At 46.6% G+C, this 26,548-nt stretch overlaps 2 protein-coding genes and 1 long non-coding RNA gene across 17 annotated transcripts in view; 1 reads left to right on the top strand and 2 right to left on the bottom strand.

Moving 5' to 3' along the window:
• Nucleotides 1–7,210, top strand: part of MLLT6 (MLLT6, PHD finger containing) — a 94,023-nt gene extending 86,813 nt beyond the window's left edge. For 13 of the 15 annotated variants that reach the window (XM_083582560.1, XM_083582566.1, XM_083582558.1 and 10 more), the window contains exon 20: nt 558–6,573. In XM_083582560.1, the coding sequence (XP_083438686.1) occupies nt 558–602 (45 nt within the window). In that variant the 3' untranslated portion in view covers nt 603–6,573. Of the gene's footprint in view, nt 1–557 lie in introns of all 15 variants that reach the window. The other 2 variants (XR_014540991.1, XR_014540992.1) reach the window with 1 other exon arrangement.
• LOC310748151 lies at nt 2,347–11,204 on the bottom strand. Its single transcript, XR_014541115.1, has 4 exons — nt 10,791–11,204; nt 10,285–10,328; nt 3,745–5,091; nt 2,347–2,467 (listed from the first exon to the last, which is right to left on the bottom strand). It is a non-coding gene; the product is annotated as an uncharacterized lncRNA (long non-coding RNA).
• A 5,979-nt stretch (nt 11,205–17,183) lies between these two features.
• Nucleotides 17,184–25,486, bottom strand: LOC310748045 (coenzyme Q-binding protein COQ10 homolog B, mitochondrial-like). Its single transcript, XM_083583572.1, has 5 exons — nt 24,094–25,486; nt 22,397–22,579; nt 20,829–21,021; nt 18,886–18,990; nt 17,184–17,897 (listed from the first exon to the last, which is right to left on the bottom strand). Exons 1-5 carry the CDS (start codon nt 24,171–24,173, stop codon nt 17,739–17,741), a joined length of 720 nt encoding a protein of 239 aa, XP_083439698.1. The 5' UTR covers nt 24,174–25,486; the 3' UTR covers nt 17,184–17,738.
• Between the last annotated feature and the right edge of the window lie 1,062 nt (nt 25,487–26,548).

Here is a 26,548-nt window from a genome sequence, read left to right as displayed (position 1 = left end):
CTGTCAACAGCTTAGCTGCTGTGATGTCACGGAATGTTCACAGGTTTTCCCCCAGCTAGGGGGGAAAGGGTTAGCTGTGGAACAATCACAAAGCACACGGCTGCTTTGAGGAGAGCAGGAGATAATTTTGACTAAGTGGGGAGGAAATCTACATAATCTCGGGACAGGTTGGATTCTTTCAGAAGGAAATGAGAGGTGATAAGGGGTCTGGGTGAAGGGGAGATGAAGGCTGGAAGTGCTAGTGGGAGAGTCTGTCTGAGACAAGGATGCCAGCAGCATGGAGCTGAGCAGGGAAGGTGGTTGAAGGAAGGAGGGTTAGAGTAGGCAATGAACTAAGACACAGAGACCTCAGGGAGCACTAGATGGAGAAGAAAGGAGTAAAGAAATGTGAAGATTTTATAGGAAATTGAAGTGGGCAGGTGAATGGCCTTCAGGCTTGCAGGGCTATTATTGTGGTGGATGCTGCAATTTCCTATATTTTTATTTTTCTTTTATTGCTCTTTGACACGCAACCGGTTTAGACTGTCCTGTGCTTCTTCCTTTATCTTCATGTTTAGGGCATGAGCGAAAAGGGAGGTGCCCCAGTTCAGGACAAAGGTTAACTTGGGCGATACCAGGCTGCTCTCTGCTATAGGAAAGCAATCTGTGCCTGAGCCACGGATCCCGAGACGTAGAGCAACCACATGCAAGACTTCAGAGGGAGTCTTCCTGCCATGGGCAGAGCAGTGCCAAGCAAAGGTGCGCCAGGAGTCTACGTTCCTCGGTTCTGAGCCCGTCGTACTGAACCCTTCCAAAGGAGGCAGGTTGAGCGAACAACACCCAGCTCCCTTGTCAGCTGTGTCTGCGATGCCGCACTTATTTCACAAGAAGTTGCACTCCCAAGGAGAAACGGTGAAGCGGTCTGCTGATCAGATACCTGAAGACACCCCCCTCGAGGGTAGGATCAGCTAATCGGACTGTGGCCACCTGGTCCTGGAAGGAGTGCTGTCTTTGCAGAGCAGGGCATTTTCCAAACCAGGGATAAGGAATCCAGCAAGGCGCAAGGCAGCGAAAAGGTCCAGCTGCGGCAACAGGGTGGAGCTTTTGAGGTCTCTGATGCACAAGAGGGTGAGATTTGGAAGGCGTTACTTGGAAACCCCACACAGGAATCCTGCAGAGAGCCTGGAGGTCTTCAGAAGTGCACACAGATGAGCCTTTCTTAGCGTTTCTGCTGGGAGAAAAAGCCGCTCGGTTCTCCCAAATCTCCCACAGCCAGGGGTCTTAAACACTGACCTGAAGGAAACAGCCCCTCGCTTTCATGCTTGAGTATGACCCTTCTCTTCCATACCTTCAGGAGGCTTTGTTAGGTGTCCTGCAGTTAACAAGGCCATTGCAAACAATCACCGCTCACCATCAAGGTGCTTTCCAGCCCCTCCAGAAAAGGACCTTTTTCTACTCCATCAGACCAGCCACCCAAAAGCCAACAGCAAAGAGGCAGGGTGGAGACTTCATCTAAGGGCAGGAGCTGTTCCTTCCACCTCCAAAGCAGCTCCGTTCTGGTGAAGAACATCTTCCAGCCCAGTCAAAAGCTCTAAGCTAAATCAGGTCCTAGCTGACAAGAGCATTGGTCTTCCCACCAGTGTGAGCCCTCTCCCATCTCCAGGGAGTCAGCTCCATTCTCCTTTAAGCATCCTTTTTAAAGGATGTTGTGATGAGGGGAAATGGGGATCCAAGTCAGATATCCTGAGGAATCCCACCCAGACTTGCCTCCATGTCATTGTGGGCACATCCCAGCCACCTCTTCCAATTTGCACTATTTTCAAATGGTGCTGGGCATGTGATGATGACCACAGGAATGGCCACTGCTGTTCAGATTCATCTCCCCCTCCCTTGTGTGTTTTTTGCTTTTGTTTCTTCTTTTTCTTTTGCCCCTTTTTGAAAAATACCTGCCCCACAGATGAGTTGGATGCTTGAAGTAAAGGGGGGGCGGGGAGAAAAATCACAGCATCTTTTCAAGATTTCATCCTTTGGTTTGTTTTGTTTCACGTAAACAGATGTACCTGGCTCCACATTTTGTGTGTGTGTGAATGTGCTGTAGGGGTTTGGTGTGTGTGGGTTTTTTTTAATTCGTTCAATAGAAAACTACTGGAAACTGACAAGAGCAGCAGCTTTTCCACATGGAAACCAGGCAGCTTCTCATCATGGCAGCTTTGGCACTAATTAAGGAGCAGCTAGAGAATGGAATGACACTTGACATTTCCCCCACCCTTTCAGCAGAGCGTTCACAGACAGAAATACCCATCAACATTATGCACTTACTGCTTGGACAGCAGACTCCTCTTTGAAAGGCATCCAGGCCAGCACTTCTGCCACATTCCAGATCAGTTTTGTCCTTCACTGTCATTCTGGTGTGGATCTTCTTGGCTCTTGTCCAACTGCCCAACTGTGGCCTTGGATCGCTGGTGTTTTTTGTTTTGTTTTAAATTGTCTGTTTTTTAAGAAAGCAATTGCACAGATCAACTGTTTGATTCAGAGTTGGAAGTCGGGGAAGGACCACATCCAGCCCCTTGCCGCCCCCATTCCTGTAAACAACTGGTTGGTGTTGTCCTCAGTCTCCTGTTGGGAATCTGTGGTGCCACCAGGCAGCTGGATTGGGAAGCAGATGCTCAGCCAGCACCTGCAGAGTTCCTCATCCAGCCACGCCAGTGGACTTTTGCCCTTCTCACTGGTTTGCGGTGGTATATTCTTCCCAGCCATACTAACTTTCCTCTCCCTGGAATTGCAGGTTTGACTTTTTAAGGTTTCCTGCCAATAAATGCTGGATTTGCACAATTGTTACCCACATACCCATGGACTCCCAACTAAATTTGATTCGATAAGCAGGGGGGAGACAGGAGGGAAGTACCCTGAGGTGGGTTCCTGAAGTGGCCACATGGAACTTCCCCTAAAAGAAGGCAAGTTGAAGAAGCACACAGGTGAAAATAGGCAGATGTGATGGGGCAAGTTCACAACTGGGAATGGTTTGGAGAAGAAAGGGGACTCTGTAAGCAGAGGAGGGAAGGGCCAGGGCATTGGCTGGGCAGGAAGGCAGCACAAGGCTTCGTGCATAACGGTTGGGGGAGAGAGACCTGTACCTCTTTAGTGATGGCACAAATACACAACAGTACAAGAAAAAAACATGGTTCCCAACCCCTGGTTCTACTCCTAACACTGAGTGAGGGGGCATATGCAAAAACAACCAAGCAGAAACATGAGCTTTTTTCTCTTTCTTTTTAGTGCTTTTCTCCCAGTTGGGCTCTGAAGCCAGAAGAAGCCCGACTGCAGAGAAAATTGGTGGGGTGTGTAGCATAACATATGAATGGATGGTGGCAGGCATGAGAAGGCTTAAGCAGCCCTCTCCTGCTTGTCCACCCTACCCTGAATATGCCTCCCCCACCTACCCCTGCATTTGTGTTAACTGGCAGGCACATGCTTGGAAAATGCATGCCAGCAGACTGGCTGGAGACTGACCCATTTCATGGGTAGGTGGATTTGGGGTTCACACATCATCACAAGCATGAGAATCCCACATTCACCCCATTACACTTTCAGGGGTTGCGTTCTGAAATCTCACCCCCCACTATCTCCTTGCTGCCCCCTAGTGGTTTTGTGGGGATATATTTGTCCTCAAAATCCAGTCCCAGCCCTGTCTGGTCTCTTTGACTTAAGGAATGCTATGTGCCCAGTCCAACCCACCAGGCATGCTTTGTGGTTTCAAAGACTCACCTGGAAGGAGGGATTTTATCAAGTCTTAGGTGGGCTGCCATTCATCTGGTCATCTGGAATAATGCCCTAAAAAAACATTAATCTATGCTCTGGATTACATCTGAAAGGAACTAGTGAGTGGAAAGATGGTTTGGGCAGCTGGCATTCAGTTTGGGATGCTGCGGTTCAAGTAGTAGTGAGCTTGTCCTGGCGGGCAAAAGATTTATCTAAAGAGGTGTCAATGCAGGAAATTTTGTGGGGAAGGAGGACATGCACTTAAGTATGCCAGTTCTGTCCATTAGGCCACCACAAATCATGCAGCCTCCCTCCCGAGTCCCAAAGAAAAGAACTGGCAATAGCATGTTTAGGTCAAACGGCAATGCCTGAATGATGCACACAACCCTGTGCAAATGTAGCAGCTTGCTTACTGGTGCTACTTGTCGTAGGATGCTCCTATGAGCTCATAGGAGCATATACCCAACCTAAGAGATGGTGAAGGGTGTACTTAGAGTGTATATTCCACACATCTATGATCTGACAAATAGTTGTGGCAGTTTTTAAAAAATTAGGGCATTTTTCTTTAAGTCACTAAGCAGATGGTAGATCAGATGAACTGAGGAGAGGCAGAGAGCTCACCTGAAACATAGAGGGAAGCGCAAGGTGAGTTATTCAATCAGAGTTTAATTTGTTGTTCAATGGGTCTGCCAAAAGAATTAGAACAGGGGTGTGGAGGAGTTGGGCAGCCCACTTTGTGGGGGGAAACACCATGTTGACTCCTCATTTTAAAGTCCATCTGCTCTCAGCCCTGGTTGTGAAAAAATACTTTCCAGTTTTCTCATCTTGCATAACCTATTGAAGTTGCAGGGTCATGCTGGCCAGACCCTTTTTATCTGGGGAAATCACCCATCTTGGAAGTGTGGTTAGACCTGGAAATCTGACTGAGAAAAAGCTTACTGGCTTCACCAAACGTTTGGATCGGAATAGATCTCAAGCTGAAATTTAGACAGTAGAGAGAGAATGTGTAGGTGCAAGAGGCTTGTGGGGTATGGGAGGAAGCACTTATTTCTGGAATCATCCAAATGCGCCTGCTCTCTTTTAAAAATGGCAGCTATCACCTCCATCCTGTCTGTTTCAGCCACAATGTTTCCTCCTACAAAACTTACCGGTTTGGGACATGACTTTCTATCAAGAGTTATGAAGGCATTCTGACAGTGGTTGGAAAACACAGCCATCGTGGTAGTCACTGATAGCCTCATCTTCCATAAGTTTCCCTAGTCCTCCTTTAAAGTCATCCAAGTTGGTGGCTCTCAGTCCATCTCATCACAGATCTCCAACATTTCATGAAGTTTGGCAGTTTGTTACGTTTGGCTGTGAAATTCATCCATTTTTTTAAGAATCAAAAATGCTTCAGCCTTTCCTCAGAGGGAAGGTGCTCCTGCAGCCGATCAGTCGTTTGGATTGTCCTTACTGCACCTTTTCCAGCCAAAGCTCCTGTCCAACAAACTTGGGAGTTCAGGAACAGTGTCCCAGGAATGAAACTGACTTGAAATCCTAACTATTGGGGTTTTTAAAGCAGAGGCTGGGTGGCTATCTGTCATGTATGATTTAATTGAAATTCCTGCTTTGCAAGGAGTTGGACTAGATGACCCTCAGGGTCCCTTCCAACTCTACAATTCCGCGACTCCATGATTCTAACACAGGCATTAAGGTCAGCGCGAAAAATCTGTACGTAAGGCAGACTAGTTGTGGTGCTTTGAAAAAGCACTGGGGCAAGAGCACTGGAGTCTCTTCCTTGGCAGGAAGAGGACAACAATAAAAATTGGAGGAGGAAAAGGAGTAATCTCCACATTTGGTTGCACTGGGGTATATTTCTTTATACCCATCTTTTGATGCTAATGTCTCGTTTTAGTACCTTGCCTGTGCCTAACACCCCTCCCTTCCTTGGTAGTTGTTATTTTTAATTAAAGAGGAAAAGATGTATATATATATTTTGGCAATTAAGGTAATGTAGCTAAGATATATTTTTTCCATGCTGCTTCACTGTTCTTTATTATAATAAATAATAATAATTAATATCAAAGACTTTAAGAAACTAAAACAATTGGGGCTGTCCCCCTTCAAATTTAACTAAGCATAGAGTGATATCATGGGTGGGAAATTTTCTCCTTCCCCTCTCCCCACACTGGGTGTCCTTCAAATGTTCTTGGAACACAACTCCCATCATTTCCTGACTGTTGGCCACGTTGCTGGGGAAGATGGGAGTTGGAGACAAACAACATCTGGAGGGGACACGGCAGCCACCCCCCATTTTAATGCAAGGTGTTGGGTTTCGCCAGCTAGGCCAGAATGGCCCATGTGAGAAAATGTCAGCAGAATGTGCGCTTAGAGAAGAAAGGGAATACTGTAATGGGAACGAGCATTTCTGGAGTCCCTCAGTAGAGGGCAGTGTGCTAAAGCAGGGGTGGGATATCTGTGGGCCTCCAGGTGTTGTGACTGGGGCTCTTGGAGCTTGGCAACATCTGGGGAGCCACAGGTTGCCTTTTCTTGCGTTGAGCCGTGGAAAGCAGAAGTGATGTTTCTAAATAAATAAATGAATAAATAATGACCAAAAGTTATTCCAGTGCATTTTGAGCTGGCAAGGCTTTTCACAAGGGAACTATAAATTTAGTTTATATTTTTTAAAAGGTCCACCATATAAGCAGTCCTTTTTTAAATAACCCACTTGTATTTCTTGTCTGCAAGCAGATACAATCTTCCAGGTGGAAAGGCGCATTTACAACTTTAAAACTATGTACACGTCTGTGAAGTTTAAAATTAAAGGCTGTACCCATTGCTAACCAAAGAAGGAAGGGGGAAAAATCATTAAGAAATAAAGAGATGTTATAGTTTTGGGGTATCGGTCATCCTTGTTTCTATTCTGTATAGTTGTGATGTGCTTCTTGCTATGTAGACATTGAGTCCACTTCCAGGAGACGGCCTTTTCTCCCCAGCTATGGAATACTCTCCCAGGAGACATAGGAAGCAAAAATAGCTGTGTTCTTGGTCCATAAACTGCCAAAATCTGCAGTTGGTAAATGCTTTTATAAGGCCCATACTAAAATGTCACAAAATAGTAACACGTTCTCCAGAATGCTTCATCAGGCAAGATGCTACCTGAAGCAGGAGGTTCTTCTGAGCTTCCTACTAAGTTATCTTTCAGGGCCAGGCAAAACCCTTTTAACAATTGGGAGTTCCTATTTAAATTGCTTCTATGCTGCTTCTATAACGCTGTTGTCTGTTTATTCATTCCGATGATGCTGTACTTTTATTGATTGTATTCTGTTGTATTTATGTGGTGTCACACTGCCCTGATAGAAGGAGGTGGGGGAGGTCTTCTGGGAGGGCAGGATATAAATTCTTCTACAAATAAATAATTTCCAGCCTTGCCAACTGGAAATGGTAGATGACTTTTGGATCACTTTTTAAAATAAAAGATTCTTTTTCAATATACCTTTAAGGGTTGTCCCTTCTGCCTTCTGTGGTCTAGTAAAATACAATATAGGTGTTTGCTTGCTGCAGAAAGAGAGAAAAGAAGGGAGGGAGGGAGGGAAGGGAGGGAGGGAGGGAGGGAGGGAGGAAGGAAGGAAGGAAGGAAGGAAGGAAGGAAGAAAGAAAGAAAGAAAGAAAGAAAGAAAGAAAGAAAGAAAGAAAGATGTTGTCATCCATCTGTCTTGGGAGACAATGGAGGAGTTTGTGGGTGAGGTTGTGGCACCTGCTGTGGCTGTAGAGACCACCGCAGGAGGGACATGTTTTGTTGCAGCTTGGGCAGATGAAGGCAGGGGGTTGGACTAGATGATCCTCATGGTCCCTTCCAACTCTACAATTCTATGATTCTAAGACTGGTCTGTCCACCCTCTGGCAGCCTCTGGGCAGGGAGGGAGATGGAAAGGCTCTGCCCTGCCCACTGCTGGCTTCAACCCCACCCACCAACAGCACATAGCCCACAAACGATTATGCACCCAATGCCCTGGCATGTGGTGGGTCTCTTCAGGAGAGGCTGCCCCCCCCACACTATGGTGAAGGTGATTACTGGCATGTAACACAGAAGCAACATACAGAAATGCATGGAAGATGCCTGTCTGATGAAATGGGGAATGGAATTCCATGCACACTGGAATTACAGCAGGTTGCCCAATCTCCCCAGATGTGCTAACTGCATTTCTTCAGACAGGCATCTTCCATGCATCGTTGCATTTGCAACAGAGACTCCAGAGTGGGGGAATCGGGAGATCCCACTCCTGTAACAATTTGATCATTCCCTCCAGAAAATGTAATTAGGATGTGAGAAAACAACTAAAAACCTGCCCCTGCTTTTTAACACACACACACATCCTGTCATATGATAGCCTCTTCCCTTTAATTTTGCTCATGCTTCTCCACCACGTACATTGTTGTAGTATTCATACACTGCACAAACATGTAAAAATGCTCCAATGGGCTTCCATGTAGCACCAGGTATGTGTGAAGGGGTCCCTCAGAGGAGCATGATTTGAATCAGATGGTGATTGGGAGAAATTTGCTACACCTATGAATTGTGTGGAAAGTAAGAGTGCAGATGGCTCCTTTTTCTGTCAATCTCCTTCCCTGCTTACCCTCAGTCAGCCAAATAAAATGTAAGAGAAAACACACTGAAATATATTCAGAGTCGCAAAGTGATTTCATGCTCTTTATTCAGCTCATAGTGGTGAGGAGGAATGAATGAATGTCCCCTCAAAGTATCTGCTTTATATACATTATTTAAACAATGGGCTGCACATGATTGGCTAATTCTGGAATTCTACTGTAAGCCAATCAGGTTGTGGATTCACTTCTATCTGGAGCATGATTGGGTGGTTCCTGCCAACCAGTCATACTGCTGCATTGTTCTAGGACCAATCAGACTGCTGCATTCTGAATCCTATTGTTCTAGGACCAATCAGACTGCTGCAGTTTGGATCCTATTCAACTCAGTACATAACACACACCCTCTGGATTTGTAAGGGAGGCTGAGAGCACTGCTTCATCTCATTCAAGCAGAAGTAATGTCTTTGGACCTTGAACCCAGGCTAAGTGTAGAGTCCAAAAGGGCAGCAGAAATCTTACGTAATATAGGTAAAATAAAGGTAAATGACATATGCAATATGACATCATATAACAGCCCAGTAAGAAGAGAATGCAAGACGACACAGGTCTCCTGTCTGAACATCCACTTTCTGTGGGGTTGTGTGGCTTTTCCTCCTCATGCTGGCTCCATCTCAGTTCCCTTGCTTGGGTTCTGTTGCTCAGCTCTGAAGAGTGTGAGATCAGATATTTCTAGGCTGTGTACACTCACCCGTTTACTCTGCATCCAATGCGCTCCCACTGTAAGTTTGGGAAGCAATATATATACATACCACGTTCACCACAATCCATATCTGTATCCTGTCTTTTCTTGTGAAACCAGCTTCAATCTGAATTGAAGTATTAAAAAAACAACCTAGCTGTGTTTCAAGCCAATACAGTAATGTGTATACAGCCCTAATCTCCATTAGATGTTGTTAGTGAGAGAACGTAACTATTCAATGTGGAATGCTATGGAGAAATCATAGGATTTTGCTGGAAATATCACAAAAGCAGTACATGACCAAGCTGTTTGTTGGGCAGACAGCTAGAGATTTTGCTGCCTGAGGCAGAACAGCAAATTCCCTGCAAGTCAAGACTGGTCAAGTTATTTGGGCACCTGCAGCAAAAAATCCCAGAAGTGCCTTTCCCTGGGAATAATGTTTGATGTGTCTGCACAGGATTTGAGCTGGTTTACCTAAACAGGTGCAATGGTATTCCAAGCCAATGGGGTTTGAAAAAGCCAATCTAAGTCAGAGCACATGCATGTTCTAGGCATGGTTTGGCTGGATATGATGACAAAGGAGAGCTTTCTAAATTGCAAATAACTATGAGCCTAAAAAAAAAATTCTGAATTTTAATTAGCACATTTTCCCATAAAGTTTTTATTTCTGCCTTTGGGTTTTGGTAACTTCAGACTACGCCAGAACTGATGTTGACAGCCACACTTCAAAAATATGCTTTACTGCGGCTGAGATTGCAGTGTATGTGATGCAGTTACAGAAGTTACAAAATCATGAATATGCAGATGCCAAAGAGGCACAAAGAACAGGTGGCAGATTTGCAAATTAGTTGGGGGCAAATCCCCTCTCCGCAAAACATCAGGGATGGATGTTAAACTGAATTTGAAATGTTGGCCAACATTTGAATTTGGAACATTCCTATTAATATTTAGCTGTGGGGGAAAGCAGCATAGTAAAACAAGCAGGTGTGTGTACTTTTTCTATTACAGTATATATAAAAGAAATCTGTACTGAGTGAGGGGGGCAGGCCAGATGCGCTAGGTTTCTTTTATGGCGTTTTAACAAAGAGACACTTCTCACTTGGGGAAAGCATGAGTTTAAACGTAAAACATTTACTTTTTCCTATGAGAAAATTCACAGGGGTTGGAATGGGATTAACAGCAACAGGGAAATCTCAAATGCCCACGTGCTGCTTACTTACCCTTTGCTTCCACTTTTGCTAACTCCCCTCCTTTCATTCCTGTCCTGTAAAAGGCAGAATAAAATATCTTTGTATCACAACTGTATTTGAGCAAATCCAGGTCACACAATTAAAGTTTATTGGAGCTCTGCACAACAAACTTGCTATTGTCAAAAAGCAGACTTTTTTGCAATAAGATGGGGACAGTGGCGTAGCGTGGGGGGTGCAGGGGGGGCCGGGCGCACCGGGCGCAACATCTGGGGGTTAGGGTTAGGGGGCGCAAATCCACGGGTTAGGGGGCGCAAATCCACGGGTTAGGGGGCGCAAATCCACGGGTTAGGGGGCGCAAATTACTTGCCTTGCCCCGGGTGCTGACAACCCACGCTACGCCACTAGATGGGGAAAATGCACTGCAAAGTGTGGAAACTGCAGCAAGGAGCTCTGAAGGAAGACTGATTACCAACACTGCCTTCCCGCCCCATTCTTATTTTGATAAACTTGTATTTATCCTGAAGAAGGGCCCTTACATTTTGTAAAAAATGTAAAACCATCCAGAAGCCTTTTTCAGCCAGGTTGAGGAACTTTAGGCCCAGAGAACAAATGCGGACCTCCAGGTGTCTCTTTGTGGCCCTCAGCTCTCTCTCCCCGCTAGCCTTGTCCCAAACCTCCCTGGAGTGCTTTTGCCTGGCTGGGATGTACTCTCAAACTGTGACAATGCCTCTTGTTTGGCTGGGACGGCCCATCCCTTTTTGCAACCTGTGGCAAAATGGGAAGGTGCCATCCGGTGTGCCTTTTGCTCCCCCCTTGTTGCTCCCGCCAAAGCCCTGCTTATCAGGGTCACGTAACTGCGGCTTCTGGTGAGAACTCACAAAAGCCCCTCAAAATCATGCAAAGGCCCCTGGAGGCCTCCATGAGATCTTGTGAGGGTCTCACAAGATCTCGCCAGAAGCCACTGCAGCTTCTTCTTATTCTCACTGGGAGAGAGGCACCCATGGAGGCATTCCTTGGATTCTGCTGCCTGTGGCACAGTGGCATAGCTAGGGCTTTTGTGTTGGAAAGGGGTTTTGCTTTCCCCCTAATTTCTGGTATCCAATTCTTGCAAAATCCATCAAGTCCTAAGAAATTTGCTTCTGGTAAACCTTCTCCCTCAAGGCTCCTCAGTTTTGCTCCTGCTTCCACCCACTAAACAGCATGCAGCCCCACAAGGCAGAGAAGTGTTCCCTGCTTGTTTTTAAACCATGAGGCCCCACGTCAAGCCAGCAGCCCCATTTGTTCTGCGAAGGGCTTTGCTGCCTATAGATGCTAAATATGTGGAAATTAAATTCTAGTTCCCATTTGCGGAAGACAGCCCTGGGTTGTTTGACCCTTTAATTAGTTCTCTTACCCCTCCTGGAGGGACGCGGGTGGCGCTGTGGGTTAAACCACAGACTCTAGGGCTTGCCGATCAGAAGGTCGGCAGTTTGAATCCCCGCGACGGGGTGAGCTCCCATTGTTCGGTCCCTGCTCCTGCCAACCTAGCAGTTTGAAAGCACATCAAAGTGCAAGTAGATAAATAGGTACCGCTCCGGCGGGAAGGTAAACGGCGTTTCCGTGCGCTGCTCTGGTTCTCCAGAAGCGGCTTAGTCATGCTGGCCACATGACCCGGAAGCTGTACGCTGGCTCCCTCGGCCAGTAAAGCGAGATGAGCGCCGCAACCCCAGAGTTGGCCACGACTGGACCTAAACTATGCAAGACAACTCTTTTTTAAAGTTTAAATGACATTTAACATTTACTTTGTGTACTTGCACTTGCAGATTATACAATATACAATTATACAATATAAAATGCAGGTGGGTGGGACTTAAGTTGTTAATAGGACTCCAGACTAACTCTGAGGCAGATGGCAGCACACACATGCGCCGCCTTGCCTCCATGATGCAGGGGGCTCAGGGCTGCATGAAGTCATTGTGCTGACATCAACGTGCACACCGCAGAGCATGCTGACGTGTGTGTGGACCCCCTGTGGGTGCAGAAATTTGGGGGGCCAGCCCTCTCATTTGGAATTGGGGGTGTGTGCTTGGCATCCCCCCCCATTCCTGGCGACCGTGCCTGCACAACACAACGTAACTGCTCACTGCCATAACTGAACCAACTGCCATAACTGCCACAGAGCGTCTGACGTCATAGAGTTCCACAGCTCTTGCAATTCACCCTTTTACGTATGCATTTGGATGCTAACATCCCACCAAATATGGCCATTCGTTGCTTCTTATTTTTATTTTTTAGCAACCGGCGCTCCTCCCTGCAAGGAAGGAGACTGAGCAAATACAACGGTCGACGAGCTCGGCGGCGGTTTGAGTCTCTCTGTCTCTCTCTCTCCAAAGCGCAGCCCCAGGGCAAAAGGTCACCCGCCTCTCTCCACCCCCGGGCTTCGAGCTCCCGCAAGAGCCAGCTAGGAACCTTTCGTCGCCGGTTCAGGGGCTGCCGGCGGGGCGGAAACAGAAACACCTGCGGCTTCCGGTGGGGCTGGTGCCTTGGCGCGGGGGACCGCGAGAGAAGGTGACCCCTTCCACGGGGGCGGAGTTCCGCTGGCGCCTCTCAGCCGCGAGCGATGCCTGCGCTGCGCGGAGCCGGCGCTGCCTTCTCGAGCGCGGCTGGCTCCTTCTTCCTCCGGCTCGCCTCTCCCCAGGTGAGCGCCGCCGCCGCGGGAGTCGGCAGGCGGCTTCACAAGCGCGCCGAGCCTGTGGAGTCTGGGCGTCGTTTGCACGCGCGTTGCTTTTGCACCCAAGGGCGATTCCGTGGAGGCTGCAGCCCGAGTCACACTTGCTCGGGGTCAAAGCCCCGCAGAAGCCAGCGGCACCTTCACCTCTGGGCGTGGGGTCGATTGAGCCCGTAGCTCGAGCGACTTCTGCTCCCGAATTCGCACGTGCATCAGTTGAGACACGGGTTGAGTCTCTCTGCTCGCATTGGGAAGGCAGAACACGCTCCTTTAGTACTCCTGATGATGGACGCAACTGAGTTTAGAGGGGGGGACGGGACGAATCAAGTTTATGTGCGTATTTGCGGCAAAGATTTCCCCTCACCAGGGAATCCTGGAATTGCCTGTCCCTTATCAGTCTACAGTTTCTATTATTCTTTGGGCAAAAACCTCACCCCACATGTGCTGGCTCGACCCATTCTGCATTTGTAAGAATAAAGTCGTTTACCGTGGTACCTCGGGATGCGAATGGGATCCGTTCCGGAGCCCCATTTGCGTCCAGAAGCAAACGTAACTAGCGACGGCACGTCTGCACATGCATGCGTCGCTTTTCGCCGCTTCTGCGCATGCGCGTAACGTCATTTTGAGTGTCTCCGCATGCGCGAGCGGCGAAACCTGGAAGTAACCTGCTCCATTACTTCAGGGTTGCCACGGAGCGCAACTCGAACGTGCTCAACATGAAGCATATTCAACCCGAGGTATGACTGTACTGTGGCGGCACCTACACTTTGGAGCTCCCTGCCTCCTGTTGAGATCAAGCAGGCGCTTTCACTGTATTCTTTGCTTAGAAAGTTAAACTAATTTTAATCTATTTTAGTATTTTAACTTTTGTATGTTTTGAAGTAGAGTTGTAATTTAAAAAAATACTGTCTTTTTATCATCAGCTTTGAGGGTTTTATTTTTTCTGCAATCAAGCGGTGTATACATTTTATGAAATAAAACAAAAGCCTTGACTAATATTAAACTACTTATATGAGTATAGATAACATTATTTGTATAATAGAGTTGGGGGCAGCGGAAACCCGCAAACCGATGAGTTCTCTCCTTGCTACAAGCCAGGCCAGCAGCTATTAACCATGATGGGTATCTTCTACAGGCAATGGCAAAGGCAACATGCCTGTGAATACGTGTTGTACTGTTGTGCTGCTTCTGGGCTTCCCATAGGCATCTGGCTGGCCCCTGTGAGAGCAGAATCCTGGACTAGAGGGGCCTTTGGCTTGTTCCAGCAGGGCTCTTCTCGTGTTCACCCTTCAACCACAGAAGTGCCCACAATGGCACATCAAGAGCAGAGAGGCCAAACTGCTGATCAAATAATTCTTACAACTCAAGGAAGTGAGCCATAGGACAAGCCAAAACTCATCACCACTCCCACCCTGATCACATTTCCATTAGTCATTTTGACCCGGGAAATTCAAATACGTTGATCATTCGAAACCTGTGTGTGCCAGAAGGTGGACTTGTATATAGCAAAAACCAGATGACCGAAATGCACTTGGGATTAACCCATCTGCTCTGCTAAATGACCAGTAGCCTTTGGCCTTCTCTGAACTGCCACCTGGTGGCGACTCTTCCATTAGGCTTACTGAACCATTACCTTCCTAGCTGGTCATTATAAGAGCTGTAGCAAAACGAGACAACTGTGTGTCCTGCTTTCTGCAGCATGTTGTGTGCAGAAATGAAACTTGTGCATCTCCACCTCGTGGAGTCGATTTGGGTTCAGATACAGGAAGAGCTTGAGCTTCTTCCTGCTTCTGTCATCTTCTGCATGCCAAGATAGGGTTCTTGGGCTGCAACCAGGAAGCTCCTCACAATGCCTTTAATTCCACCTGTGCCCTGGGAAATGAGGCTTCAGGGATGTTTGCTGGTGGCCAGCTGCTGACTGCAGTAAGCCTGTTCACTAAGCCTGCTGCCCTTTCCCTTTAATAATCTTCATTCTTGCCACCACTCCCACCCCACCCTGATCACATTGCAGATAAGGATCTGTTCAACTGCTTCAGCATCTTCAGTCCGGCCAGTGATCGCAGCCAAACAACCCTTTCCAGTGGACCTAGCAGCAGGGAAGCGTTATGCATGGTGTGCCTGCGGTCACAGCCAAAAGCAGGTAAACCACCTGTAGTCCTTCCAGATTTCCCTCTGTATAAAAATCTTGTGAAATAAATAAATAAAATGCTGCAGTTCTTGTGTCTATGGGAACATGGTTTCCAAGAACAGAGAGGTTTCAGAAATCATTGCCTCAGCCCAACCAAAGTACCACTCAGAAAGTGGTGCTGGTTTTATTTACACAGTCCCAACTGATCTGCTAGGACTCTGATGGATCAACACCAAAACTGTAATGGAAACTCCATTGGCAGTGTGATGGGTGTGAGCGAGGGGGTTGTTTTGTGTTTTTTAAAAACTCTTACTTTTGTTTTGCTACGACAGCCATTCTGTGACGGGTCCCATAATAGATGTGCCCCGGAAATCTCTCCCCTGAGATTCAAACTGGAGGAGGCAAAAGAGGCCTGGCTTTGTGGCTGCAAATACACCAAGAACCCTCCATACTGTGATGGCACCCACAAAGAAGATTTTGTGCAGAAAGCTGATCTCCATTCCCACCCACAGTTGTGCTGAAGGAGAGATCTTCATATACAGGGTTTCATATACAGAAACCGACTGAACGAATCAAGCATGCGGTACATGTATGTGCAGGTATGTTTCAATGGCTGGGAATTTGCCACTTTCTGTCCCTCCACCCCTATTTCTTTATTCTTAATTAAACTTTTTTTGAAAATAGAAATTATTTTTTTCCGTAATTCTGAATACCTTTGAGATTCCACCCCCACCCAGGCATGCAATGACCTCCCTCTTCTTGGGTGGTGCTATTTTAGTTATATCATGCTTGGCACTCACCACTAGATTTGAGAAATAGAGGGAATAGCTAGGTTTGTTCCATAGCTAAATTTGCTTGCATGAGCATATGAGGTTTGCTGGCATCAAAGTCCACAGGGCTTGCTGTCCAAAGGCACAGCCTTTGATATCCTTAGAACAGTTCTGCCACTTGGCGGAATGCCAACTTCTTGGGCGTCATCTCTGTTGATTAAGAAGCCAACCCTGTCAGCAATTCAGTGTTCCAGCCACATCAGGTACAAAGACCTGTGATGGGGCAGAGTGCAGAAGAGGAAAGTCAGATTTCATCATGCCAGGCTGCTTTCTGGCAGTCAGTCCTAGCTACTTGTTTTAACTGCTTAGTGACATCTCGTTGGCACCTGCCTGTCTCAGGAGAATGAGTGCACCTTTAGGAGTGAAGTCAAACTGTTGGAAGGTTACAATGCCTGCTATAGCTGTAGAGACTGATATGGGAGACTTGTTTTGTTGTAGCTGGGGCAGATGAAGGTGTCAGGTGTGCTGCTGCAAATACACCATGTTTCTTCTGTGTTCCTACCAGCGGTCATTCCTCTATGCTCACTGCTATGGATGCATGACCTGACCGCCTCTCTGCAGGCACTGTGGTTGTCCTCAAGGGATTCCCACACAGCGAGGTTAATGTTGCCAGCCGTCAAGCCCTGTTTGCAGACATCTTTATATTCTCACAGTTCTAGGAGTAAGGCAGATGTAGGGAACCTTCACCCCTTCAGCTGTTGCTGAACTATAACTCCCATCCTCTCTGGCCATTGTCACGCTTGACTGGGCCTGATGGGAGTTATAGGTCTTACTGCTTATTAAATTCCCCACCCCTGGAGCAAGGGATTCCAATGGAACTTGACTTTCTTCAACTTATTAGAAATTATAAGTGCTTCTCTTATTCTCAGTATTCTTTTCCAGTTCTTAATGCAGTAACAAATTTGCATGTGTTTACAGGATAGTCAAAGGGCATCAAGGCTGAGGAAGAAAACAGGAAAAGGGCAAGAGCTCTTCTGTCATCGAGATTTTTGTACGGTTACTCAGCTTCCTGGTCAGCTCACACATTCCAGCATGTTCCCACTGTGTGCTAATGCAGGAAGCAAAACTCACGTCCCTGCTGCTCCTTGGCCCGCTTCCTAGAAGCTCGCTTTTCCCAGGAGCTTTTGACCTATCCTAGAACTGTTCCTCACAGAACCCTGGAGAACCTGTGTTGTATCAGGAAGGCTTAGGATGAAAAAACGTTCCAGTGGATTGTACTAAAAGGTTTTCAGAAAGTAAAAGAAGAATTAGGGCTTGGGAAGTATTGTAAGTATTCAAGTTTTATTGGCATTTAAAATAAAATAAATAAAGCACCACTGTTTAAAAAAAAAACAACCAGTGGGATTTTTTTTTTTTAGAATTGCCCTTAAATAAATATATATTATCTTAACAAAATTCTGTACATTTGCATTTGTCAATCATTGACAGAAGTGTCCTTTGAGGTAAGGACTCAAGACCACCAGAATTAAATATAAAATAAATTAGGATAAAACTCTGAATAAAATAATATCATTAATGAAATAATGTATTCCAAGGGTTTTGCAAGTTAAATAGGCATAAATAAAGCAATGTCCTTCCATATTATCTTGTCACTGAATATGCATTGCTAAACTATATATATTTATGTTGGCAGCTTTGTTGTATACAACTGCTCTTGAGGTATGAGAATCATGGTATAGTGTTATAATATATATATATAAATTAAATACACAAAGCAATGTCCTTAAAAAGTAAGAGATCCAGGCATGATGGTAAAGAGGAATGTTCTTCTGTAGACCAGGAAAGATGCCCCATACTTCAGTACATATGAGGCTATTCATCACGTGCGGCAAACTGCCTTGTGTGGTTGGACTGCAGCCTGTGGACTGTACAGTTTCTTTAACCGTTGCTCAAAGGCTGACACCATCCGCTTGGCTACCTCATCAAAGAAGAGGTTAGCCAGTTGGGAATGCAGAACTGACTTGAATTCAAAGGAGACCTGGGAGGAAGATAAAAACAATTAATACACTGATACATTGGGAGAAGAGAGGGGAGAAGAGGAGTACTACATAACCTCCAACACCTTGATAGCAAAATCCGGCACACAATCTTTAGGGATGCCATGCTCCCATTTTTCCCTGTGAGAGAATGGTGGCCATTTTGGACGCCGTGATCTTGCACAATTCCACGCCATTATTTTCTGCTGAAAAAAGTGCTTTTGGGGGGAGAGTGCCCCAAATCATGCCCCCCACAAAAAGCGCTTGAGGGTGGAATTGTGGAGTGAAATCGTGCAAGATTGTGGCACTCAAAATGGCTGCCGTTCTCTTGCGAGAAACAATGGGGTGCCCCGTTTTTTCTGGAACACTTCCAGGGTATGGCGGTATTCCTATGCCACATCTGGCAACCTTGGGCAGCTGTCAGGGCCCAATACCTGCCTTGGGGTCTACTTGGGAGGAGGGAAATTGGCCTAGTGTTCCAACAGGCAGCTAGGTCTGCTATTTTAATTTCCCTCAATGCAGCATCACTCTTGGGCATTGGATACAATTTATGTGGCAAATGAGTGAAATTTGATTTTGCAAATTTAGGGCTGCATTTTGCATTTCTGCATGCAGAATTTAAATTAATGAGAACATCAAGAGGAGGAGTTGTTGTTTTTAACCAGGTTTCTACTTCTTGTGGCTGTGAAGATACGTGGGTGAATGTGTAGGCCCAAATACTGAAAGTTGCACAAGTAGCTGAATAAGACTCGTAGTTGACACACCTCTGCTTATGAAAGGCAATCAATACTTGTTTAAAAAAAAGGCAACTGTGGAAGTACCTAATCAATTAATGACCCATATTGACAAAGCTGCAATAAATCCTCCAGCGTAATCTTTGAACCTATGATGAAACGGGATTTTGCCAACATGCAGCTCTTAGCACACATCCTATTGGCCTTGCAAGTCACACCCACCCTCGCCAGGAGCTGGCATACGAAGGGCACTTACGTAAAACTTGAGCGTGCAGCTGCTGTCTGGCTGCCCTGGACGTCCTGGTTCAAACTGCCACAGTGTTTCCAGATGCTGAAACAACCGTCCGTCATTACTCACAACCTGAAGGGTAGAGAAAACAGAACAGGGTTAGTGTTAACAGTTTTGAAATCAGTTCAAATACCCCAAAACGCACTGCCATGAGTTCAACAAACCCGCTGTTGCAAGTTTTAATTTACCCTAGGACAGATAGGAATTGGGACAAACTCTGCGGCTGAGTTTCGCACATTTGGGGAAATCACAGGGGTCAGCACAACCAAAGTGCAGTGCATGAGCCTCATCCATGGCTTTAGTATGCAGTAATTACACTAATTTGAAATATTATAACAAACAACCAGAGTTATATGCAGTTTACTACGATTCAACCTGAGCACAGAATTTGATACTGGGTCCAGAATTCAGTAGCACAAGAATGTGGTCAAATGAGAAACTGTGTTTCTGCAGATGGATCTGTTCCAGGTAGTGATAGAGAAAGATAAATTATATTCTGGAGGTAGCATGGTAGCCTCTCACCTTAACATAAAAAATGTGGAAACTATAGTCATCCTGATGCTGTTGGACCACAACTCCCATCAGCCCCATTCATTGAACATACTGGCTATGGCTGATGGGAGTTGGAGTCCATCTGGAGGGGCACATTTTCCCACCCTGCCAGTGCCCATGCTTGGTGGGAGTGGGTGTGTATACATTTTTAAAAACAACACAGCTTTTCAGTTTGTAATGAACCTCTGGCCACATGTACACCATACAATTAAATCACATTCTGCACCACCATGAGTCCTGGGAATTTGCGTACTGTGCTACCATTCCCAGCACCCTTACCAAATTGTAGTTGCCATGATTCTTTCCTGGAAGCCACACACTTTGGGCTTTAAGTGTATGGTGTGTACATAGCCAGAGTCAGAAGCTGAGAAAGCAGTCTTGTGAGATGAAAGCACAGCACAATGGGTGCCCATCTCTCCCCCTTTCTGGAAATGTGGACAGTGGATCTGCTGCTCTCTACGAGTGTATATGTTCCTTGCTTTCTTTATAACCAACCAATATATCTGTAAATAAAATTACAATAACACTATACATCTCTAGGGCTCTCTCCTCTGATGAGAACACAAACCCAGCTAGGTCTGTCTGCCTCTCCTTGAAACACTCTTTTGCAATCCCAGGTCACAAAGGTGGAGATAACAGAAATCTGCACATCTAGAGTTTCAACATTGCAGGCCCTCACACCAGCGAGTTGGGAGCCCTGTGTTGGGAGCAACAGGACTCTTTGCTCTGGTGAATTAACTTTTTGAAGTTTCCAGTGTCCACTGACATCATCTCTCCCTGGGTGTTATTTATCACCATGTGAAGGAAGCATGTGCCAGAGAGGGGAAGTGAGTCAAGGAGCTGCTACATCATAAAACTGAAACCAGATGAAAACTGGTTTGATGGCAATAGCTCTCACCCGGCAAATTCCGGAAATCATAATCCTGGACCGCAAGTTACTAAGAAAGAATAACTCAGTGTGTTTACTTGGATTGACAGTTTTCAGAGTTCAGCGCAGGTAGCCTTGACAACTCAAACAACCCCACTTGACACAGAGGAGCCCTTAGCCCAAAGAAATGAAGATTGTAAGCATTTCTCAGATTTCTGCTAATGGTCAGGGAGAATGGTAGTTGTGGTTCAGCAGAACTGGATGGCTAAAGGCTCCCCCCATCCCTGGCTAGCACTGCCAGCTCACAAATGGCTGGGATCCTGGGATAAAATCTTCCAGGTGAGTGAGTGTGGCTTCTGCGAGGGGATATAATTCAATCCCTTGGTTTATAAAGTGACCTGCGACAAAACAAGAGCGCACAAAACCTCGCCAGCAAGGTCATCCAAGGAAACACCCAAAGCATAAGCCCCATCCTCCAATGCTTCCTTACCCGGATCTGATGGTGAGGCACCAAGGATATGTCGGAGGAGTAGCGCTCTACCACAGGAGGGAATCCCACTTCCAGTTCAGCCTGCAGGAACCCGTTGTGATGGGAAATGACGCGGGAGCCGGTGCACCAGGGCACAAACAACTTGTAGCTGCCCACATCTGCCACCGTATTGTAGATCTGCTCAATGGAATACCTGCAGAAGAAGGAGGTGAAAAGGCAATGAGTGAGAATGATCGGCCTGGAGTGGTAGGAAGTGGCAAAGCACAAAGGCTGTATAAGGAACACGGCTTTCTTTCTTTCTTTCTTTCTTTCTTTCTTTCTTTCTTTCTTTCTTTCACACCCCCCACACACCTAATATATATATGGGAACTGCTCTTCTTGAGCTAAGCATCACCACAGAGCCAGTTTCTGATCTCTGGCATGTGTGAACTAAAAAATAAGAGGGTGTTTCTGAGTCATGTGCAGAGTGCAGCAAGCAGAGGCCTGAGGCAGTAGTGTCAGCTAAGTTGTTCTCAGGGAAGAGCTATTTCAATGGGTCCCGCTCTGCAAAGGAGTAACATTGGATGCAATCCTCTCTGCTGAACTACAAGTCCGATTGTCGTGCCCCAGTCATGTAAAAAAACACAACAAAATGCACAACTCCCATCAAATAGAAAGGTGTTGCTGCAGAGTGCTAGGAACAATGGGTGAAAATGACAGGGAGGCAGATTTTGGCTAAATGTTATGCGAAACTTCGTAACAGTAAAAGCTGTGTGACAGTGGAACAAGCTGCTGCTGGGCTCACCTTTGCCAGAAATATTTAAATAGAATCTGGATGGTTATCTGTCAGGGAAGCGACCTTATGCCAAGTCAGACAATTTGCTCATCTAGCTCAGCATTGCAGACACTGATTGACAGCGACTGTCCAAGATTTCAGGCAGGACACATTCCCAGCTCTACCAGAAGATGCTGGGGACTGAACCTGGGACCTTCTGCATGCAAAGCAGATGTTCTCCTACTGAGCTATGGTAATGAACTGTAGTAGCATCCAGCACTGAAGAACCTGCACTCGGAGGGGGGATGAGTGGGCGGGTTAGACTAGATGTCCTTTAGGTTCTTTTCTGTATGATTTTATGATGCCAGGGGGATGAGTTCTCTGACATGCCTGTTGTCTATATGCAAGCTGTTTGTTCTTATAATTGGAGAGATCACTGGTTGTTGTTTTCTGGCTTCTATAGCAGGGCTGTCCAACAGGCACCGCTGGTAGATCCTGAGCAACCAACCACCCCTTCCCCCCAAAAAAGCTCGACAACTTTGGGTCTTCCTCTCCACCCAAAAAACCTCAACAACTTTAGTCAAACAAATGGGTAGATCACCTCCAAATTTTTTTTATAATGGGAGTAGATCGCAGTCTCTTGGAAGTTAGACATCCCTGTTCTATAGCATGAAATTTAAATTTATTTTTTTTTAAAGGGGGGTCGCTTCCATCATGCAAACCCATGTTGGCAATTTAGCTTGGATAAAGTTTTACAACTCTCAGTAAGAACTAAGCTGGGTGGGCGTTTCTCTCATTCTTTTGGCATACTCACGGGAGCTGACGGACTTCTGCATATTCCATCCGCTTGGCACCAAGCAGGGGGGCTGCCAGACTCAGGAAGGGCCGGCTCTGCTGTTTGGTGGCTGACCATGAAGCCAGGGAGGAGCAGGTCTTCAGGATGCAAGGGGCAAGAACCCCTTTGGAGCTGAAGCGCCTGCAAGGTGGCAAATGCAATCTGTACGGAAAGAGGAAAGCAAGCACCAAATAAGGGAATCTATAAGGAGAAGGGAGTGTCCATTTCTCAGCCAGAGGGGGAAATGGGAAGCTACCACTATTGAGAAATCAGCACTTTCTTAGAAGTACCTAGAAGGGGAAGGTGGGAAATGGTCAAACTAGTTACATCCAGTTTTTTCTCATGCTGATCTTTTGTTATTAATTAGTAAGGCATGTTCTAATATGGGCACAGGCCATCCCAAGTGAAACATATTAAGGCTGCAATCCCAGGCATGCTTAGCTACGGAGCCGGCTCTGCCATTAGGTAGCCAGAGACGGCTGCCTCAGGCAGCACAAGCTCCTAAGGCACACCTTGCCTGCCCCACTCCTCCACTGGCAAAGAAGCACTGATTTTGGCCAAAAATGACCAAAATTGGGGCCGATGTGTTGGCACCACTTCTCCGCCAGCAGCAGAAGCAGCAGGGCAGGAGGGGAAGCAGCACTTGTAGCAAAAGGTATGGCGGCAGGGGCAGGGCAGGGGAGTTTGCATCCAGCAGCGGGACAGCATACTATAGCCCTACATATCCTACATATCTAGGTGTTAAGTCACATGAAACTCAATTGGACTTGCTACTTCTGAATTAAACTGGCTGCACAACCTATTGTTCTTAATGGGACAGTTGTGACTGACTATAATGTTACTCCCTCACTGAAATCCATGGGAGTTCAGGATGTTATATTTTGGAAGGATTAAACCCTAATTTAATTAATTAATCACTAATAATAAACACTATCAAGGAGAATGCATTATTTTTATTGATACTACATAATTCACCTTAATTATTATTCATTAATAATAGTTGGAATGATTTTAAACATCTCTGCTAAAATGTTATGGTAAGGTCCATTCACTTAAATGGGACCTTAGCAGCTGAAACCTATGCATAGAACCTATATACACAGAAGTAAACCCCAAGTGAGTTCAGTTCAGCTTATTTCCAATTAGGTCTGTTAAGGTTTGCAGCCTAATTTCGGCAGGATTCCATGCCGTTTATATACTTCAGCTGCTGCTTTTAGAGTTTAACTTCTATTTTATTTTGTGTGTGCTGTAATTGATATTTTAAATGGTTAAATTCCATGGTTAGCCACCTGCAGCTTCTTGATAGGAAAAGGCAGAGTATCCGCCTTTTTAAAGAAACCACAGACATATACTCGAATATTGCTATTAACATTAAAACTACTATTCAAATAGCTCAGTCAGTAGAGCATGAGACGCTTAATCTTGCACTTTGGGCAAAAGATTCCTGCATTGAGGGAGTTGGGTCCCTTCCTATGATTCTGTAATTCAGAAGTTGTCTCTATGACGGGCGCTCAGCAGCCCAAAAGCTCTCCGGGCAGGAAGTTTGCGCCTTTGGGCAAGGCTGATCGCCCCGACGGCAGGCGCAAGCATTTGGGGGAGAAGGCAGAAACGGTGGGACAGAAGCCGGATCCCCTGATCTCCAAAACCTCCCTTCTCGGATCAGCCCCCTCTCTTACCCGGCTCCTTTCGAGCATCGTGGGCGGGAGCCCCTCTCCACCAAACCCCGGACGGCGAGGCGACTGCTTCTTCCTGCCATTGTTTCACGCTGACCAAGAGAGAACCGAGTGCTCGGGACGGACCGGCGGCTCGCCTAAAAAGTGCGTCCAAGTGCGTCATCGCCGGGGAGGGTGGGCGCGCGTCTGCCTGTGCGCGTCTGCGGAAGGGCCAGCCCCTTCCCCGCCTTCCTCGTGCGCGCCCGAGGTTGGGGGCGGCGGGGCAGGGGGCAGAGTTAGGTAATGCCGGACTCTGGACTTGGTGGCCTTGTGGGTGCCCCCGCTTCCCGCTTTTTAGACGGTCATGTGTAACCGCGTCAAAATGTGGTGTAAGCCAGCCTTGTTGCGTTTGCAGGGGAGCCCCTCTACGCAGAAGCGCACCTGGGTTGCCTCGCGCCCTTGGCAAGGAGACCTGTTGGCACCCCCGTCTCTTGCGCCAGCTCAGCACACTTGACAGGCGGCGGCTTTCCAGGATTTCAGACAGTGGCTTCACCCAGCTCTGCTTGGAGAGATCAAGGAGAGAACCTGGGACGTTTTCACGCAAGGCAGATGCTCTATCACTGAGCTATGGGAATGTGCCTTTGCTGGAACTGCTTTGGATTAAAACAGGCATGAAACAATTTGTGCTTGGCACTCTGAGACTGAACATGGAAAGAGGGTAGAAAGAGCCTGGTCTGTTTGCCTTAAGCCCCTGCTTTGTCTTTATTAACAAAATGTTATGTGTATATTTAACAAAGAAGAAATTAGTCCTAATATATACACACAAAGCAGATGGTGTGTATTATTTTTGGTTCAGCTTTGGAACCCTTAAAGGCTGAGCTAAATTGGAGCTGGCAATGGCAGCCCTACAATATTTGGGGGGAAAGTGCTTCTGAGCACATGTGGAGTACCTGCCACAATGCTGCTGCCGGACTCAGATCCAACTTCCGCATCACCAGAGGTTTATAGCTTTCAGATTCCAAGGTTGATCTTCAGCTTTAATTAAGCCCTGTCAATTCCCCTACTGTTCTGAGGGAATATTTTGCATAACTGGAGTGTCTTTGGCTTTCATGCAACAGTGTCTTGCGGTTCCTTTGAAACAAACGGATTTTATTGTAGCACAAGCTTTTGTGGATCCAGAGGCATTGGATAAAGTGGACTCTACCCCATGAAAGCTTTTGGCACAATAAATCTGACACCAAATCACTGTTTGCTGCATGTGCACTGCAGGTGCACATGGTTACTCCTCTAGAAATTTATTTTATAATTGTTTCTTGCCCTCAAGCATGTTATATAGGAGCCAGGTGGCATTATTCACCTTTACATCAGCCAAGGCTCCCGTACCCTTAAAATGTGCATGACAGGCAAAACTTCAGCAGGACGTTTCTCCCTGAGAAAACTCATGCAGCTGTTAAAGGCAAAAGATGGGCATGCAGCCCAGAGGGACTTGGGCAAAATAGCTGCCAAAAGCAGTAGGACTGCATTTGAAAACCCACACCACATAGGATCTGAAAGCAGTTGTTATAAAACAAAAGACGGGTGTGTGTTCTGCAAATCTTGTAATGGGAAACAAAAAGGGGCAGAAGTGCCGAGGCTCGTTTCTTAAGGTAACACACTGGATGGTCATTAAGTTCTCTTGGTATCCTCTGTTAAGGAGCAGCAGGGTGGGGAGACTAGTTTAGCGTGTCTGGCAGCTGCATTGTACTTCGCCTTCAGGTGCTAGGATACTAATCTCCCAACGGAGGGCACTTCTGGGCGGGGTGCCTAGTCCTAACAGCTGCTGGGCACCATTTCTTTGAGCGGTCAGCCATTGCCATCATGACAGCCACAGACAGGCAAAATGCGAAGGACATTGGCAGGCTTTCCAAACTGGTCTGGTGATGCCAGAAAGGGCCACAAATGACCCCACCCCTTGCTCACTGCAGCTGCTATGGGGTGGCCAGAGAGAGAACTATGGGAGGCAATGCTCCACCATCAACAAAGTCAGAAGGATCATGGGGCAGAGATGGCTTGCTTGAAGATCCAGTTCCGAGGGCCTTCTGGTGGTTCCCTCATTGCGAGAGGTGAAGTTACAGGGAACCAGGCAGAGGCTATTTTCAGTAGTTGTGCCGACCCTGTGGAACATCCTGCCAGCAGATGTAAAACAGATAAACAGCTATGTGATTTTTAAGACACATATGAAGGCAGCCCTGCTCAGGGACGTTTTAAGTTTTTTGGTGGTGTATTGTGCTTTTTTGGGATGCAGGTGGTGCTGTGATGTAAACCGCTGAGCCTCTGGGCTTGCCAATCGGAAGGTCGGCAGTTGGAATCCCTGCAACAGGGTGAGCTCCCGTTGCTCGGTCCCAGCTCCTGCCAACTTAGCAGTTCAAAAGCATGTCAAAGTGCAAGTAGATAAATAGGTACCACTCTGGTGGGAAGGTAAACAGTGTTTCTGTGTGCT

The sequence above is a fragment of the Podarcis filfolensis genome, assembly GCF_964270895.1.
Source record: "Podarcis filfolensis genome assembly, chromosome: 13".
Taxonomy (NCBI): Eukaryota; Metazoa; Chordata; class Lepidosauria; order Squamata; family Lacertidae; genus Podarcis; species Podarcis filfolensis.
The sequence above is the reverse complement of the archived record's forward strand: the minus strand, read 5'-3'. Positions and strand labels throughout refer to the sequence as shown.

Coding starts and splice junctions, on each gene's coding strand:
- LOC310748045 (XM_083583572.1), bottom strand. CDS start 24,173: ATGGCAGGAAGAAGCAGTCGCCTCGCCGTCCGGGGTTTGGTGGAGAGG. Junction 21,022..22,396: donor GCAGAAGTCCGTCAGCTCCC/GTGAGTATGCCA, acceptor CTTCTTCTGCAG/GTATTCCATTGAGCAGATCT. Junction 18,991..20,828: donor TGCCTCACCATCAGATCCGG/GTAAGGAAGCAT, acceptor TCTACCCTTCAG/GTTGTGAGTAATGACGGACG.